The 16429-nt window shown below is 40.7% G+C and overlaps 1 protein-coding gene across 8 annotated transcripts in view; it reads left to right on the top strand.

The window, feature by feature from the left end:
• ERBB4 (erb-b2 receptor tyrosine kinase 4) overlaps nucleotides 1-16429 on the top strand; it is a 484578-nt gene that overhangs the window by 352420 nt on the left and 115729 nt on the right. For 3 of the 8 annotated variants that reach the window (XM_032445688.1, XM_032445687.1, XM_032445689.1), the window contains exons 13-17: nucleotides 4931-5063; nucleotides 6186-6279; nucleotides 7670-7824; nucleotides 13070-13114; nucleotides 13235-13309. In XM_032445688.1, coding sequence (XP_032301579.1) covers nucleotides 4931-5063; nucleotides 6186-6279; nucleotides 7670-7824; nucleotides 13070-13114; nucleotides 13235-13309 — 502 coding nt within the window. The remainder of the gene's footprint in view (nucleotides 1-4930; nucleotides 5064-6185; nucleotides 6280-7669; nucleotides 7825-13069; nucleotides 13115-13234; nucleotides 13310-16429) is intronic. The other 5 variants (XM_015867995.2, XM_015867998.2, XM_015867999.2 and 2 more) reach the window with 2 other exon arrangements.

Below are 16429 nucleotides of genomic sequence, written 5' to 3'. Positions count from 1 at the left end.
CCGAGATGCTTGTGAACTGCAGAGAGCCTGGGAGATTTGGAAGCATGTTAGAAGGGAAGAGTTAAGGATGAGCTGAGCCTTCAACAGCTGCTGCACCTTTAGCACAGCCTGATGGTGTCTCCCAAAGTTGTTTACTTTCCATGCCCACCGCCCTCTGGTGTGGAGCCTTTTGCTCACCCCCACCTGACCCTCCCCTGATGCAGCTCCATGCTGTTTTCTCAGGTCCTCTCATCTATTGTATACTTTCGATTGTCTCCTGCTATAACTTGTAATACTAAACACAGTTTGTGCTTCAACCTTACTCTGTTGTGAAGATGATCAATGCACAGTGAATGATGATAAATTTACTTGCTAGAAAATGTGCTCTGGTGGTTAGATTTTACCCCTGCTCTGTGCTGAAATCAGGAATGGGCTTTTTTTTCCCCTAGCATTGGTATTTTCTGGAGCAAGTCAGAGACAACTCATGATAAATACAAGAGATCACAAAATAAATCTAGATAAAAACAGCCTCTTATATGAAGCTATTTAAATAATTGCTGTCAACTCTACTGACGCCTGCATTATGCAGGGAAACCTTTCCAGGCAAAGGTTGTTATAAATGTTGTTCTGAATTAAGTCAGTTTTGCCACCAATTAAAAGCTTGAATAAAGTGTCAGGTTTCATACAAAGCTAACTGAAATCTGCAGGAGTGTTTCGGTTGAGTTCAAGGAGCTTTGGATGAGGCCCCCAAGAATGGAGCTTTTTTTCCCCCTTTTTTAAGCTAACTCTCTTGTGTTCTATCTAGTTTGGGGAAGTTCTAACCTGTGTGACCCCACTGATAAATAATGAGCATTTGTGCTAAAAATCCTAATGAAAATGAGGTCCTGTCAAAAGCTTTTTTGCTCTTTCCGTTCACATATCCTACGGCCATATGTTGGAGCTTCAGAACATTCTCAGGTCCTGAAAATGTCCAGTAATACGTCTAAAAGTCAAACATCTCTTTAGACATCCTTGAAAAAAGCAGACAGACAAACTTAATGGATTTTTTTTGGTTTGTGAAAGTGTTTCTGTCACTCAGAAATAAGCAGAAGGAAACAGTGATTTGTTTTGCTTGTTTCTTTTCTCGCACTGCTGGTACTTCATTGGCTAGATTCCAATAGAACAATCTTAATTTTCTTCACGCAAAAGCTCTCTGTTTCGTTTGGATATGGCTGTGCCTGTACCTGGAGTGATCTTGTCACAGTGTCGTTGCTATTTGAAGAAAGAAATTCTTAGTTCAGAGTAGTCTAATAATTGAGGGGGAAGAAAGGAGAATGACTGATAGTAAAAGCATAATATTGAGTTATAAAAAGATTGGGAAAAATAGGAAACTGCCTTTGGATAATGAGAGTGTTTTAAACTGTATCGGAACCTAAAGCTTTCTTGGGACTGAGAAGGAGCACAAAGGGATTTCTAAAATAAGATGTTTTTTAAATTTTCCTTACAAGTTATTAAATCCAATCATTGATTGAAAAATAAGACTACTGGTGTAAAAGGTTTGATTGTTTAAAAATAGTCTCAGGTGGTTATTCCTTTTTATTTCTTGGTACAGTTGGAGCCTAAAAATGTCTGTTAAACCCAGATACCCTTGCAGCAGGTACTGTGAGGCAAGGCCCACGTGTGGGTCTGGTCGCCATCTTTTCATAGGATCATAAAATCACCAAGGTTGGAAAAGTCCTTTAAGAACATCCAGTCCAACTGTTCACCTATTACCAATAGCTCCCACTAAACCATGTCCCTCAACACAACATCCAGTCTTTCCTTAAACACCCCCAGGGTCGGTGACTCCACCACCAGACTCTGTGAGGTGAAGGGAGGTGGGCAGAGCAGATATGAAGTGCTGGAGTTTGTTCTAAGGGAGCCTTTAAGTGAGCTCTGAATCTGATGGCACGACTGGGGTTCCCCCAGAACCATCTGCATCACCCAGAGCTTCCACAGGCAATGACGAATCAGGCCAGAAGGGACTTTGAGTAGCACCAAATTGGTTACCCTCCTGAATCTAAGTGCACAAAGCCCGTGTTGCACTGAATGGTGTAAAAGTAGGTGAAAAAGGGAATGTTGGCTGCATAATAGCGTTTGATAATATGAAACTTTTACCTACCTCCTTCAGCTTCAGTGAAGTTTAGTCAGTAGCAGGATAGTGGAACTTCTGGCTCCAGGTAGTTTCTGTAAGAATGTTACCATGCTTTCAAAAAGAAAGAAAGATAGGTTTAGAACTGAATTGGAAAACTTTTTTTTTTTTTTTGTCTGTGGGGTTTGTGTGATGTTTGTGGTTCCTTTGGATTCGGCAGAATGACTCTGGATTTGCAGTAGAGTTCAAGATGAGAGAATAAGGTGACTTAATGTAACATTGCGCTAAATAGCTCTGGTCTCTCATGCTGTGCTGCAGTCTCTGAGAATTAATCACCCAACAGGAATTAAATGGTCACCTGCAATTATTCCTCATTTAATTATTTTTTTTGGCTGTAGCTGACTTGAACTTTCATCCAAAAGAAGAACGAAATTGGAATGATTGTTGCCATTAAAGTGTTGGCTGCGCTGTTGCCCCTGTAAAGGTTTGCTGTTCTATAGGTGTTTTCTGTGTGTGGAAACACACTGAAGAGCAGGTGAGGAGAGTTGTCAGAACTCTAACAGCAATCTTACTTCTTAAAATATCCCCTGACGCTTTGCTCAAGCTGTTTCCAGTGGATGGGAGAAGCAAGTGTTGATGAATTTGCTGTCTCTGGTATTTAGGAGACCGTTGTTATTTTTGATTTACTCACTCTATTGTAGGAGTTATTTACTTAAACTGCTTCGTCATGGGAAAGTGAATTCAGAATATGAGTTCAGAGCTTCCATGTGGTGGGGTTTGGCTAAATCAGTAGAAATGGATCTTCTTCAGATTCTGAGGAGGGAGCATTTGTTTGATTTGCTCTTTGCTTGTTTCCACCATCTATCATTCGTGTATTGAAGAGTTTGTGTAAAATAGCAATACACAATTCTGTTGTTTGAAGCCACCTCTCCCTCATCTTCTGTTAGTTTTATTTATTGAAGTTGATGTTTTGTTTCAAGTTGGACAATGTTTTTACTCTGTGGGCTCTTGGTTTTTTTTCTGTTTAATACAAAAAGCTCTTTGCTCTCTTCTCAAGCACTTTTGCACCAAATAATGTATAAATCACAATTAATAGTAAAACTTTCCATAGAATGGTTTGGGTTGGAAGGGACCTTTAATATCCTCTAGTTCCAACTGCCTTCTATAGGCAAGGACACCTCCCAGTAAATCAGGCTGCTCACAGCCCCATCCAACCTGGCCTTGAATGCTTCCAGGGAGGGGGCGTCCACAACCTCACTGGGCAACCTGTGCCAGTGTCTCACCACCCTCACAGTAAAGAATTTCTTCCTACTGTCAAGTCTGAATCTACCCTCTTCCAGTTTAAAGCCATCTCCCTGTGCCAGGGAATTCTACAGCTTGATCTATACTTTGTAAGAAGAAAAAGCTGTTTTGAAGCCTATTGGGTTCCCATCTCTTTGAATGCCCTCAAGGGACTTGGAAGCTGTGAAAATTGCTCTGTGCTTTTCTTTTTGTTGTTCACGTTATCATAGAAGTTTGTTGTATCCTTCCTCACCTGTGTCTGGGACTGTTTGTTCCCTCATTGTGATTGAGTCTGCAGCACTGTTTTTTTCACTTGATCCTTTCCAAAGGAAACGAACCAGAACTGGGTGTAGTACTCAAAACTGTGAGTGCACAGTGAGTTTCTGTGCTGGTGAGATAATTGTTTCTGGTTTTTCTTTGTTCTGTTTCGAGAAAAAAAAAAAAAACAGAACATTTAGTATACTTTTCTAAGTGTGGCATATTGAACTGGTGTTTCATAGAACTGTTTGTGCTAATTCTTAATTCTTTCATGAGGTTAAACCTGAACTCTTTGCTGAGCTTTAATGGTCAGCTCAGAGAAGAACTTCTCATTCAGCATTGTTCAGTCTGGAAAATAAGCTTTTGGGTTTGGTTGTTTTTTATGTTTTTCCTTCTTCCATTACCAAAGTTATGGCCGTTTTTCTGCAACGTACTGCATACAGCAGAATCTCTTCTAGAACCATCTCTGAACAGCTGCTGTAGGAGGACTGTTAGGTCTGGGCTTGAAGTGGTGATGGAGCACATGGTGAAGGGCTGTGGCTGCCCAGGGGGGCACGGGCAAAGTGTTTGCACCTGTGCTCCCCAGCTGGCCAGAAGGGGCGGCCCCAGGGGCAGACACCCTGAGCTCATATAAGGGCCAGCCAGAGAAGGGAGGGCATTTCTTGGAGCTGGGGCTTCCTGAGAAGGAGTGCTGCATGGCCACAGAGCTTCTTCACTGGTGGGGTGAGTTCAGTTCTTCTCTTTCATGCAGCTCTTGGCCTACCTGCAAGTGTTTTACTTGGTTTTGCTAAGACCCTGTCGGAAGTGACTTCTCTTTCTCAAAAGCAGAGCAGTTGCAGGGAAGCTTCTTTGAAAAAACAAAGCTTGTTGTTTGTTGAGGCAGAACAGCCATCTTATTAATGCTGAGATTGGCTTTTGTGTTGTAAGGGTTCAGTGGTAAATAGTATTAATTCTGTTCCTGGCTGGATTTGAGAATCCTGTTCATCAGGCTGGGCCTGCCTGAGGACACCTGTGCTGTGTAGGGGTTGTGTTCTCTTTTGAGCCTGAAATTTTGTTGTATCTTCAAGGCTATTGAGGCTGGAGGCCTTTTAACCTTCACAAATTTTTATAGTTAGATTCTAAGTGGAATTTTCCCACATCGTCTCTTTGTGTGGCTTCTGCTGTGATCAAGAAAGAGTTGGGACTCGTTTTTTTTTTGTATTTCTAGAGGATTATCTTCTTTTTTTGGATGCTGGATGAAATGTTTTCCCTTGGAGTTCAGGGGACTAGGTAATTTAATGATACTATTTTCTCTTTCTGTAGCTGCTGATGGAATGGTGTGTAATGAGTTATGCTCAAGTGATGGCTGCTGGGGGCCAGGGCCAGACCAGTGTCTCTCCTGCAAGCGCTTCATTAGGGGGAGGACCTGCATTGAATCTTGTAACCTGTATGATGGGTAAGATATTTCTGTGGTACTTCTTCCTAGCAATGTGCATCAGATCCTTCGGGATTTAATGTGCAAGTTACTTTGTCTTTACATCAAGCAGTACCAGGTTCCATGGTATTACTGCCTTTGGGTGAAATATATTGTTGGATAACTTTTTGTTTTTTGATAATCTGCACTTGCATGGGAAGATTTACCTGTGTTTTTTACATTATATATGTGTACATGGGAGTAGAAATAGGAAAACCTGCTGTGTGTGTGAACCATTTTTTCCCTAGTAGATAGCTTAAATGCTGAGCAGACAAAGCTGGTCGAGGCTGCCTGATAATGGTAAAATAGAGCAAAGCTCCTTGTGTTACTTGCAGTAGGAGTAATTGATAATTAGGCTGTGAAGGGAAGCAGGTGGAGTTCAGCATCCTGTGTAACAGCATAGCAAGGTCCTAAGAATTTAATGCATAATAAAGATAAAACAAACAAAAATGAACAAAAAACCTCTGAATGATTTTAATTGCAGTTTTCTCCTCAAGGTGCTAATTGAAAATAAAAGTGCTGTATGGTTTCTTTCTTTTCCTGCCTTGTATGTTAAATCATGGAACTTGTTATCGAGAGAGGGTTGGAAGAGCAATAAGTGCATGAAAATATTTTAAACACTTCTGTCCGGGCAACGCATGCAAAAAAAACAGTGGCACAATATACTACCATGTGCTTAAAAAAGGTTGGAAAATTGTGTTTTTGTGTGCATCAGAACACATCTGACCACAAACCCTGCAGCATTTGATGGCTGGTTCTGCCATGGTGCTTGGTCAGTAAGACTACAAAGAGAAGGCTCTATTTGGGTGGCATTACCAGCATTTGTGCTAGAATGTTCTGAACTGTATTGATTGGAGAATGGAATTTGCCCTAGACTTGGGGAGGAGTTCTTAAGGTTTTTTTTTGAGTGACCTTACTGATTGGGCTCAATTTTCAGCTGTTGTTAAGCAGCCTAATGCATTTAAATGAAGTGGTCTCAGCTGGTGTGGTCCACTGGCTTAACGAGGCTGAGATGATTACCACCAGGTGAAGAGGCAGCCATTTTCACTCAGCTTCAGACTCACTTTTGCTTTTTCCTAACCTGCCTGCAAAATATTATCCTAGGGAATTTCGAGAGTTTGCAAATGGTTCTGTTTGTGTGGAGTGTGATCCCCAGTGTGAGAAGATGGAAGACAACATGATCACGTGCTATGGGCCGGTAAGAGCAACACTGAGTACACTGTGGGCTAGTTTGCTGTTAAAATGTGTTGAAGCACAAGTATCTTCTGTTTAGAAAATGTAAAGTAGCTGTTGAAAATCAACATTAACATAGGCAGAAAATGTACTTCCTCTACGTGTAGGAGCAGTACTCTGCATGTATTAAGCAGATTCTAGGAACGAACTTGGGTGTATTAGACTGCTTTAGAAGATGCTTTGGAAAAGGAGCCCTTTCTTGAGTTGAATTAATGCCTTAAATGTTACATCAAGTTTAATGTGAGGTAGTACTTAGATGCAGTCTGAATGTTCTCTAACTGCTTTTATTCATTGTGTTCAGTTCTGTCCTGTTCATTGTGGTTTCAGGTTTGTTTTATTTCCCCCTCCAAAAAAGGGGGTCTTAGTCTCAGTTTTTCAGAAAGCTCGAGCAACATCATCTTGTGTTTTCCTCTATGTAGGTTAGCCTGTTCTAGTGCAGCATTTTTAACACACATCCTGAAAATGAATTTCAACTGCAACTGTTATCTTTATGATGGCAGTATTATCTTATATGAGCAGTGAGTCTTGTTTCAAAGATTATCATCCTTTTGTTGGATATGAATTGTTTCTTGTTTTGGTCATTTGTTTGTTGCTAAGATTGAAAGTGTCTTGGGTGCAAGGAGTTGTATTTTAGATTCTTTATTACCGAGAAGATTTAAGCTGTAGCTTATTTCCTTGGTTATCTGGTGTAACCTAATGACTGTAAAGAGAACAAACACTGCTCATCGCTCTCATAATTGTTTTTGCTGTACCATTCTGCTTTCTGCAATGCTGCCACAAAGCAAGAAGTTAACACTGTGAATTGCAGCTCATGAAAGACATTGGGACTTGAAGGAGGACTCATGAATATAGAGCTGTAGAAAAGTGCACAAACAGAACACAGTATTTGGCTTAAAGTGTTGCTTACATTGTTAAGACTAAAACTACGTATATATCAAGAAGACCTTGTCACAGGAACACTTGAAGGGTTGCCTGATGCCACAGGGAGAAGGCAGTGCGGGAAAAGTGATCTGGATTGTGGAGGTGGTGGATCACTCTACCTCTTCATTTTTGTTTGTGTGTATGTAGGGTTAAAACAGACATGAAGCCTGTTGTGTGAAGCATGACGGTAATGTGGAGGAACCTATTTAGAAACTAGAATTTAGTCTTATGTTCTGCAGAGTAAGTTTGTGGTCAGAACCACCAAGATGTACATTTATGCTGCTCTTTAATAGTGGCTGGAGCCATGGAGTTTGCTGGGAAAGAACCACAGCTGCAGTTAGTGCTGTCTGTGCTGTCAGGGTAGAACCAGCAATTTGGGTACAGAAGGGATAAATGGAGTAACTTGAATCTACTGCTTCTTCCGTGTTCTCCAGGGGCCTGACCACTGCACAAAGTGCTTCCATTTTAAGGATGGTCCGAACTGTGTGGAGAAATGTCCTGATGGCTTGCAGGGGGCAAACAGTTTCATTTTCAAATATGCCGATGAGGATCGTGAGTGCCATCCGTGTCATCCAAATTGCACCCAAGGGTAAGTTCTGTGACGTGAACCATCCTAGTTGAGTTCTGTTACCCATTACAATCCAGGTGTAGTTTTGACTTTGTAAAGCACTTGTCCTGCTTCTGAAAATGAATACTGTGCAGCAGTGTAGTGCAACTTTATTTCCAGATTCTGACGTTCAAGTTTCTGTCGTAGAAATCCAGCAGCTTATCAGAAAAATATATTACACTCTTTATGAAAACCACACTAAATGTCTTCTCACATTTTTCCTGCTAGCTAGCACTGGTTTGTAACAAATGCTATCACTTACGTTTGTGTGTCTAGGCCTGTACAATGTCTTTATTTAACTTGTTGATGGACTTACCATCTTTGCTCCTTAGTATTACTGCGGAACCCTGTAGCCCTTCTATGAGACGCAAAGGGGAATAATGCAAAGGGTTCACCAGGAGCCATATTCTGCAGGAGTCCATTTCTCAAGTTCTAAGCATTATCCCCAGTCAGTCACTTGTTATGCGTGAAAATACATAAACTATGCATCTGATCCAAAATTAAGAATCTGTGCAACAAAACAACAGTAATCAAATACACAGCTCTTGTCTTGCTTTGGCCATGTGGATTAGAAATGTCTTTTTGATGAGGAGGTTAGTGCTGTGCAGGATAAGCAGAAAGGAAGAGACAGTCGAGGGAGAAAGAGAAAACTTCAGCCAGAGAAATAATCTTCCAGGAGAGGCCCTTTCTGTTTGGCATCTGAAAAGCAACTGGTAAGTTATTCAGTGTAATCTTGATGTCATCACCTGTTGCCATTCAAAATGAGACCTTTTGCTGGTTTTGCAAATGGAGTTACAATCAAGCCTTTGGGGAAATGCAAGTAAGATCTCAGAGATGCAGACAGGATCTGTTACAGATCAGTCTTTCCTTCAGACCCTCCTCAGTTTTGCAGTAAGGAAAGGAAGAAGACAGAGTACTAAGATGAGCTTGCTTCAGGAGCTCTGTTTCTGACTTTAAGAGGTGGTGGACGTGCTAGTTTGATGGAGTCTGACAAACCCATTGCTGCATGACAGACTGATGGTCCACTCTGTGTATGAGGCATCTTGTAGCTGTTCCAACCTCACCAAAGAGTGGGATGTCACCTTTCTTTCCGGACAGTCTTCTATTCTGGTGATGACTGAAATATTACTAATCTTCGTAAAACAACTGCATTTCTCCACAACTAGGAAAAGAGCAAATAGCTTTCTATTCCTTGTCACTTCTTCATACACGTTGGTATTTTCCAGATAGTTGGTTGGTACTGCCTCCCTGGGTATGAGGTTTTAACACCTTCTGATGGCCATCTGACATTCTTAGGTCATAAACAAGTAGGAAGGGCATTAGGCAGTTGTGACTACTTGGCAGTGCTTGGCACTCCTTGGTGAAACAAGCTTCCTTGCTGCTCAGTTACCCTATCATTTATTCCTTGAGCTTTGTTTTCCCTTCTCTTTCTGCAGATGTCTGGCCCAGATTAAAAGTGAAAGAATGTCTCATCAAGCATAGTGTGCTGATCCTCAGGGATCTGATGAAGTACCACTACTATAGAGCCAGTGACTTCTCCCATAAAGATGCCTCTCTTAAAAGGAACTATACCTTTGTCATGAGTTAAATACTGTTCCTCACAGAAATCCTCATTCTGTTTTTGAAAGATTAATGCGTATTCTTAAGCAGTTTATCACCTCTCATGAAAACAACACGCACAAACCCCAGTCTAGATAATGTTATTTTCTAGTGTTCCTGAAAACTTCCTACAGTGACATTATGTTAATCTGTTAATGAGTGTTCCAGATGCTTGGGGTTTGTGGGTTTTCTGTCTTTCCAGCATTCTTGGGGCTGAGTATTTTCCACAGAGAAGGAAATCAGTCTCTTTCCCTCCCTCCTCCTTCAATGCTGAATTCTTTAGTTTTGTGTCCTTCCTTTCACAATTAATAACAAAGTTCCCCTTGGTCAGAATTCCTGGTGAAATCACTTCTTGAGGGAGCACATCTTGATATTTGACTCAAAACTGAGTGGTACAAAAAACCCGGTGCTCTACTTAATTTGGCATGTCTCTTCTGTCCAATCAATTGCTGGAATAAACCACAGCACCATAGAGGTGGAGCTTTGATACTTGTGAAAGGTTTTGGGCTGCTGCAGAGCTCTGCTCCTACTATGGTATTATTCTGTTCCTTCAGTACTGCTCTGTGAATCAGGATCTTGAAATATGTTTTTAGTTCTCTTAATGTTACCTGTAATGTTCTCCACCCATCCTTGTCACAGGGCAAGATGGTTGCTCCACGCTTGTGTTTTCTGTGAGTGTTCTGCTGTAATTTCCACCTGATACTTGCTGATGATTGCTCCCTTGAGTGTGAGATTTGATATTGCCATTCTCTTCCTTTATTCAAATATAATGACAGCTCCTGTAAGTAGGTGTGTTATTATCCAATCCTGTTACTTATCTTACACTCATCAAGAGATGCATCAAGAAGTGTCTTCCTTGAATGCAGTAACTGTGCTTTTCACTTTGCATCCTCATGATAAACATCAGCTATTGAAGCCAGTTTGAGGCACATGGGACAGCTATCCCATTTAATTCAAGGGAGTCAGAAAACAATTTGGCATTTTTTCTTGCCAAGCTCGCCAAAATGAAATACTTTTGCAGAAATCAAATACTAATTCTATAACGGCAACTGACAGTCTGCTTTTCTCCCTAAGCAACCCACAAAGAGGACACCCCTTCTCATCATAGGTGTTTTCTTACTACTGTTTTGTTTTAAGGAAATGTGTTACTCTTCACCAAAACTTCATTATCCCTCTAAGCTGACAGGTCATGGTAGAAAGGATTTGAAGGCACAAGGACACTGCCTTGCCCCTTAAAGCATTTTGAATTCCAGTTGGCTTCATAGTGCAAATTCAGTGGCAGGAAATGCAAAGTAGTTGGAGACCAGTACAGTTTTGCTGATGGAAAAATTTCTCCTTACCCCCAACTCCATTTCAGCTTTCTTGCCATCAGTATCAACACACACTCACTGTTACTTATATAAACCTCTGGTTTTGATTCATCAGCCTTTATCCAGAGGAGTAGTCAATTGATTGGATATTTGCTGTAACAAATGTTTTCTTTTGTCCGGGGTTAATCCATTTATGGTATCTCATAATCTGTTTTGTTTTCAGCAACAAAGTTTCAGGAGAAATAATCTGATTGAAAGTGGCTTTGCTACTTGAATTCTGTGTAGAGTTAAGGCCTTTTGGTCTCAAGGAAAATTGATGTGAAATAATATTTGTGAAAGTTGGATGGGAAGTGGGTTATCTCAGGAAAAAAAGATCGTTACTTCAATTTTCGAAACTGTTTTAACTGATTTTCTTTCAGGAAACAATTATTTCTAAAGGTAAGGTGAGCAGCTCTATGTGTGGTTTTCTGTGTAGGCTGTGTTGAAATGACTGAATGTTCTTCATAAATTGATGTGTATGATTGTACTGATTTTACTGATAGTTCCAGAGAAAAAATAATTGATGACTTAATGGTGAAAATCAACTTATTAGTCATACTAAGTGTCTATTGTTGTTGCTCACACAGTATTAATTGTATGTCAGTCAGGACAACCAGAGAGTATACAAGTACTCGTAGTCACGTCAAGCAGTTTAAAGTGCACCTAGGCAGACTTTTTTGTTTGAGGCTGGGAAAACCCACTGAAGATGATTATTGATTGTAAACAAAAATCAGTGCTGCTTCAAGTGGGCTAGGTCCAAACATCTCTCTCTTCTTGGATTCGAGTGTTATTCTCTCAGACCTCTAGAGAACAAATGTACAGTTATGAAATGACTGCAAGACAAACGGCTCTTCCTGTCTGCCAGTCACCTGAACTAGTAAGGGGCTCTCAGAACTCCAGTTTCAAGAGGACCCTTATCTATAGTGAGAGTCTGAACTCATGTCCTCTTGATGTGCTAGAGGATGAAAGATCTGAACAGCTTTTTCAGCTGCCTTCGTTACTGCACCTGATCTTCTGTAAACGGCTGAGAAAACCTTGGAAAGAAGAATGTTGGATTTGGCTTCAGATGGGATAAAACTCAGCCTTGTGAAGCCCAGGACAGCAGAAATTTCATGAAATATCTGTCAGAAGTTCTATCTGGATTTTAAACTGTATTTAGATCAACCCTTTTCACTTCATGCATGATATTTCTGCTTGGATACATAATGAATCTACTTTTGTCTTTGCATCTAGTCAAAGAAACCACTGTTCCCAAGGAACATTGAAAATCATTGTTTCCATATCACAGCTGTTCTGTAAAATATAATTTCAAGTGAACAGGAGGGAAAGTTCACTACAGATATTGTTAAATACTTGAAATAATACTAGAAGTAAGTGGCTTAGTTTCCTTAAAATTGAGAGCTACTTACTTGCTGGGGACAAGGAGGGACATGCTGGGCATTTAGCACTGCAGCATGTCAGGTTGTCTTAGTCTCTGGGAGTTCACCTTCATCTGTCTGTCAGATAATCCTGACCCTTGAGCAAACGAGTAAGTGACTTTTTATTTGATTGCAGAGAACTTAGTAATCTACTTTGGTTACTGTTTCTTGTGAGGGCAAGGAAACACTGAGGCACTTTCCTCATGGCTATGCTTGAGTGGTGCCGCATGAAGTGATTCCCTGTATTTTCATTGCCTTTGGTGAGCACCTGCTGAATGTGCAGATGCAAGTCTTCTGGCAGCATCTACAGATACTAGGAGCAAGTGCCTGAATCAGCAGGCAGCATTTTACTCAGATTTTTTTTTAATGGGAATCTCATCTTTGAGCCTCCTTGATAAGAGTATGGTCAGCTTCTGAAATATATGCCCTAGCTGGGCACTTAAAATAGAATGAACAATTGCATCAGTTACAGGGGGCTGGTGGGGGTAAGTTCTGCATTGTGCTCCTGGAGGTCTCGTGTGTTGCAAATGAACAGCTTCTGTACAGTAATCACCAGTTTGATTATTCTGAAAACATCCTGAATAGGCAGATCCGTTGTCAGGCCTCCCACACATGCAGGTGAAACCTGCTTAAAATACTGTCTGAGCCATGAAGGGTCCAACTTTGGGATGCTGGTTATGTTGCTATTATCGTTCCTTTTGCAGGTTTGTTTTGTCCCAGTCTATAATTTTGTGATGACTTGAGTCTCTCTTTAGAATTTTAATTAAGAGTGTGTCACAAAGAGGGGATTTGTGTTTCTTAGATCTGCAAATAACCATTTTCTCTCTTTCTTTTCTTGTTCTCAATTTGGATTTGCTGCAGGTGCATAGGTCCGCGTATCGAGGACTGCGTTGGCCTGATGGATAGGTACTTGCTGAGTGATCGTTCCCTGTGTGTCTTCCATCCTCCACGTGTGGACAAGGGCGCATGCGTGTGCATGTCCTTGTGAATGGCAAATGACGTCTTTTGTTCTGTAATTGCCTGCAGGTGTAGAGGTCCCGCTAGTCATGACTGCATTTACTATCCATGGACACGACAGTCCACTTTACCACAACATGCTAGGTAACATCCACCACTTCTCCATTTTTGTACATGAGGTTCTTCCCCAGTTACCATAGGAATGTCATACTATCCAGTTTGTCCAGAAATGCAGAGTACGGGGAGAATATAACTTGGTCTTAAGATTTGCCTCTCAATACTGAACTTTACTTACCGTTTCAAAGCCAGTTGATTTCATCACATTTTCTGTGGGAAAATGTTACTTGATGAAATTCCACTGGAAATAAACACAGTGGAAACCTCTGCTTAAATTGAAATGTTTTTTTTTGTTTTGTTTCTTTAAATTTAATGTTTTTTATGACAGCATAGAAAAATAAAGTGAAGCTTTTTCTTCCATTCTTTCCTATGGGGGGGGAGGAAGTAAATGATTGGGCATAACTGAATTTCTCCCTCAGTTCCTTAAAGTCTAATTTGACCTCTTTCATTTTCTGTTAAAAACAAACAAAAAAAAAAAAAATAAGACAACCCCAAAACATTGTAGTCTTCCAGCAATTTTGTTTCCTAGTAAAGTTGAGCAAAACAAGTTAATGCAGGAGGAATCCCAAAACATTGCAGTTTTGCTCTGTATTCATTTCTGTTTAAGTCTTTGGTTGCCATTAAGTTGATGAAGATTCAAACTGGTTAGTATGTCTTCTGGGCTCTGGGGTTAATGTCATGAGCTAGGATGAGATAAGAAATGTATCCTTTCAATCAGCTTCATTGTTAATTCATTTTAAGAGCAGATTTTGAAGTTGGGCACCTAATGTGAAGATCCCTGTTCTGTTGCTGTTGTGGGAGTACATGTCTAGGCTTGAGGAGCCATATCAATGCTATTGGATGGTATATCTGTGTGATTAATGGGTGTCAGTTCTGACTAAATTCTTAGACCAATGATTAGACAAAGAAAGAAGACGTAACATTTTTTACGTTTCAGTATTTTTAGGGATTTTTCTACTTTGAGGTTGCTTGTGTGAAGCACTTCTACATGGGATTCATTTTCAGAGATAATCACTGTGTGTGAGTTACTGAAAACCAGCAATCTATTTAATGTATTTACAATTTTAACTCAAAGTGCAAAGAAAGAATGTATTATGATTATTTGCCTAATTTTAAAGGGTATATCCGACCACAGAGAATGAACACCATGCTGTTCCTTGCTTTGGTAATCAATTTTAAAATAGCGTATATTTCATCAGCAGTGTTTCTAATCAGTTTTTGAAGGAAAGTGAAGGGCTTTATACCAGGAAGATGACATTTTTGGCTGCAGTTTAACTCTCGGTGCCGCAGTCTGTTCCATCTAACTTCCTTTTGTTTGCCCAAAAGTTGCTCAGATTGTGTTCACAATTGAATTCAAATGGTGCGACTCCAGAGCTTACATTTGTATCAGGGACTTTCTGTTAGCAGTTAAGTCTCTGTGGGTACAGCCAAATACTCATTGAAACCAAGGGGATAACTTCTATTGATTGCAGTACGTGACTGGACCCTGGGACCTTGGATGAGAGGTCGCAACACTAAAGGAAGTGTTGTCTCACAAGGTGTCAGGCTTAAGCTGCGGATTAGCAGGCAATATTCATGTACTATTTTCAGTTGTGGGTATCTTAGTTGATCTGAATCTACTATGCAGGTAGGAAAACAAATGGGTCAGATTGGTGGATGTTAAAGCAGGTATTTTACCTTGCTCAGGCAAAGCATTTCTGCCTTGGTTCAGAAGTACGAGGGTAGAAGGGCCCTTAAATGTTGCTTTGAGCTCATGGGTTTTTTCTGTTTGATTCATATTTACTGAATTGATCTCAGGGAATGCTGTTGCCCTGTAAATGTAGTGAAATGGTGGTGTTCTTTGCATTTTAAACCAGGAAAGGAAAGTTTAGTGCTTTTATACGTCTGTATTTAGTAGATATGTGAAATTCTGTGTTTTGTTTGTGAATGTGGTACGTTTTGGGCTAAAAATAGGCAAAACTGCACTGGCAAAAGTGATACTTCTCATTAGGAGAGCAAGCAGCAGTGTAAATAATAATGGATGCATTATGTACTTCAGATGGAACCTTCTTGTCCCTGAAAAGCCATGGAATATCCACAGACCTACAGGCTTCAATGTTTGATTATTTTAGTTTCACCCTTATTGCATGGACTTGGATTTCCCCCGTTTTTCTTTCAGTTCTATGGTTTTGTGGCTTGCAGATTGGTTCTGCTGGGGGCTTTTGTAAGAGTTTGATAGAAGAGCAGGGGAATTTTAATGTCCAAATGTGCATCATGTGGCTTGTTTCCAAAGGACAGGTGAACTATTAGTTTTTCTGCTTAAGTTTGGTCCCCAATGCTTATGTTTGGAAACCCCCAAAGTGAACTTGATTTCAGTGCTGCCCAAAGAATGAGAGAAACTCTTCTATTTCTTCATTTCTATTGATAAGGGCTGTTAGACAGTTACTTCTAGATGGCGTGGTAGATGATTTGCTTATTTTAGATTACTGTTAGATGACATGTTAGGTCTTGTGTCCCTGTCATTTTCCTGTGAGAGCCCACATTTATGTTCAATATAAGTTGATCATCACAAAGTCTTTCATCATATTCCTAACTGACAGCCAAAGTGCAGTCTTTTGAAGGAGTGAATATCACTTTAAGAGGAACAGTCCAAGTGGCTGGAAGTCATGGGAGAAACGAGTGCCTCTCTTTGTATGCTGGTAGTTACACGTTTTGACTGATGTTGTAATAACTCTCAAATCACTGTGGCAAAGAAAGCCTTTCTTAAGCTTCTAATATGTTCTGTCTCAGTGCATAGTGGTCCCATCACAGTGTTGTCCTACTGCGAGTAGCTGCCTGAGTCAGCTTGCAAGCCAGTTTTCTGGCTGACCTCTGCAGGATATCTGGCTGATGCAGAGTTCCAGAGGAGTGGGCCAAGCCTTGCTGCCTTTCCCATGCCAAGTGGAGCCCTTGACTGGCATGAAACTAGTGCTGCTGCTGCTTTGCTTCCCTTTCTGCCTCCTTCCTGAGGGATCTCAGCACTGGGAATGCAGAGTATTCAAGGGCCCAGTGTTCTGCTTCGCCAGCTGTAGCTCCTCCTGCTGCTGTCTGTCCAAGAAGGTATGAGATTATTGCTGTGGGACGTTAGTTTGGGGTACCCTTTCCTAGAAATCACCAGAGAGAGAGAAG

The sequence above is a fragment of the Coturnix japonica genome, chromosome 7 (genome assembly GCF_001577835.2).
Source record: "Coturnix japonica isolate 7356 chromosome 7, Coturnix japonica 2.1, whole genome shotgun sequence".
NCBI classification, from domain to species: Eukaryota; Metazoa; Chordata; class Aves; order Galliformes; family Phasianidae; genus Coturnix; species Coturnix japonica.
The sequence above is the reverse complement of the archived record's forward strand: the minus strand, read 5'-3'. Positions and strand labels throughout refer to the sequence as shown.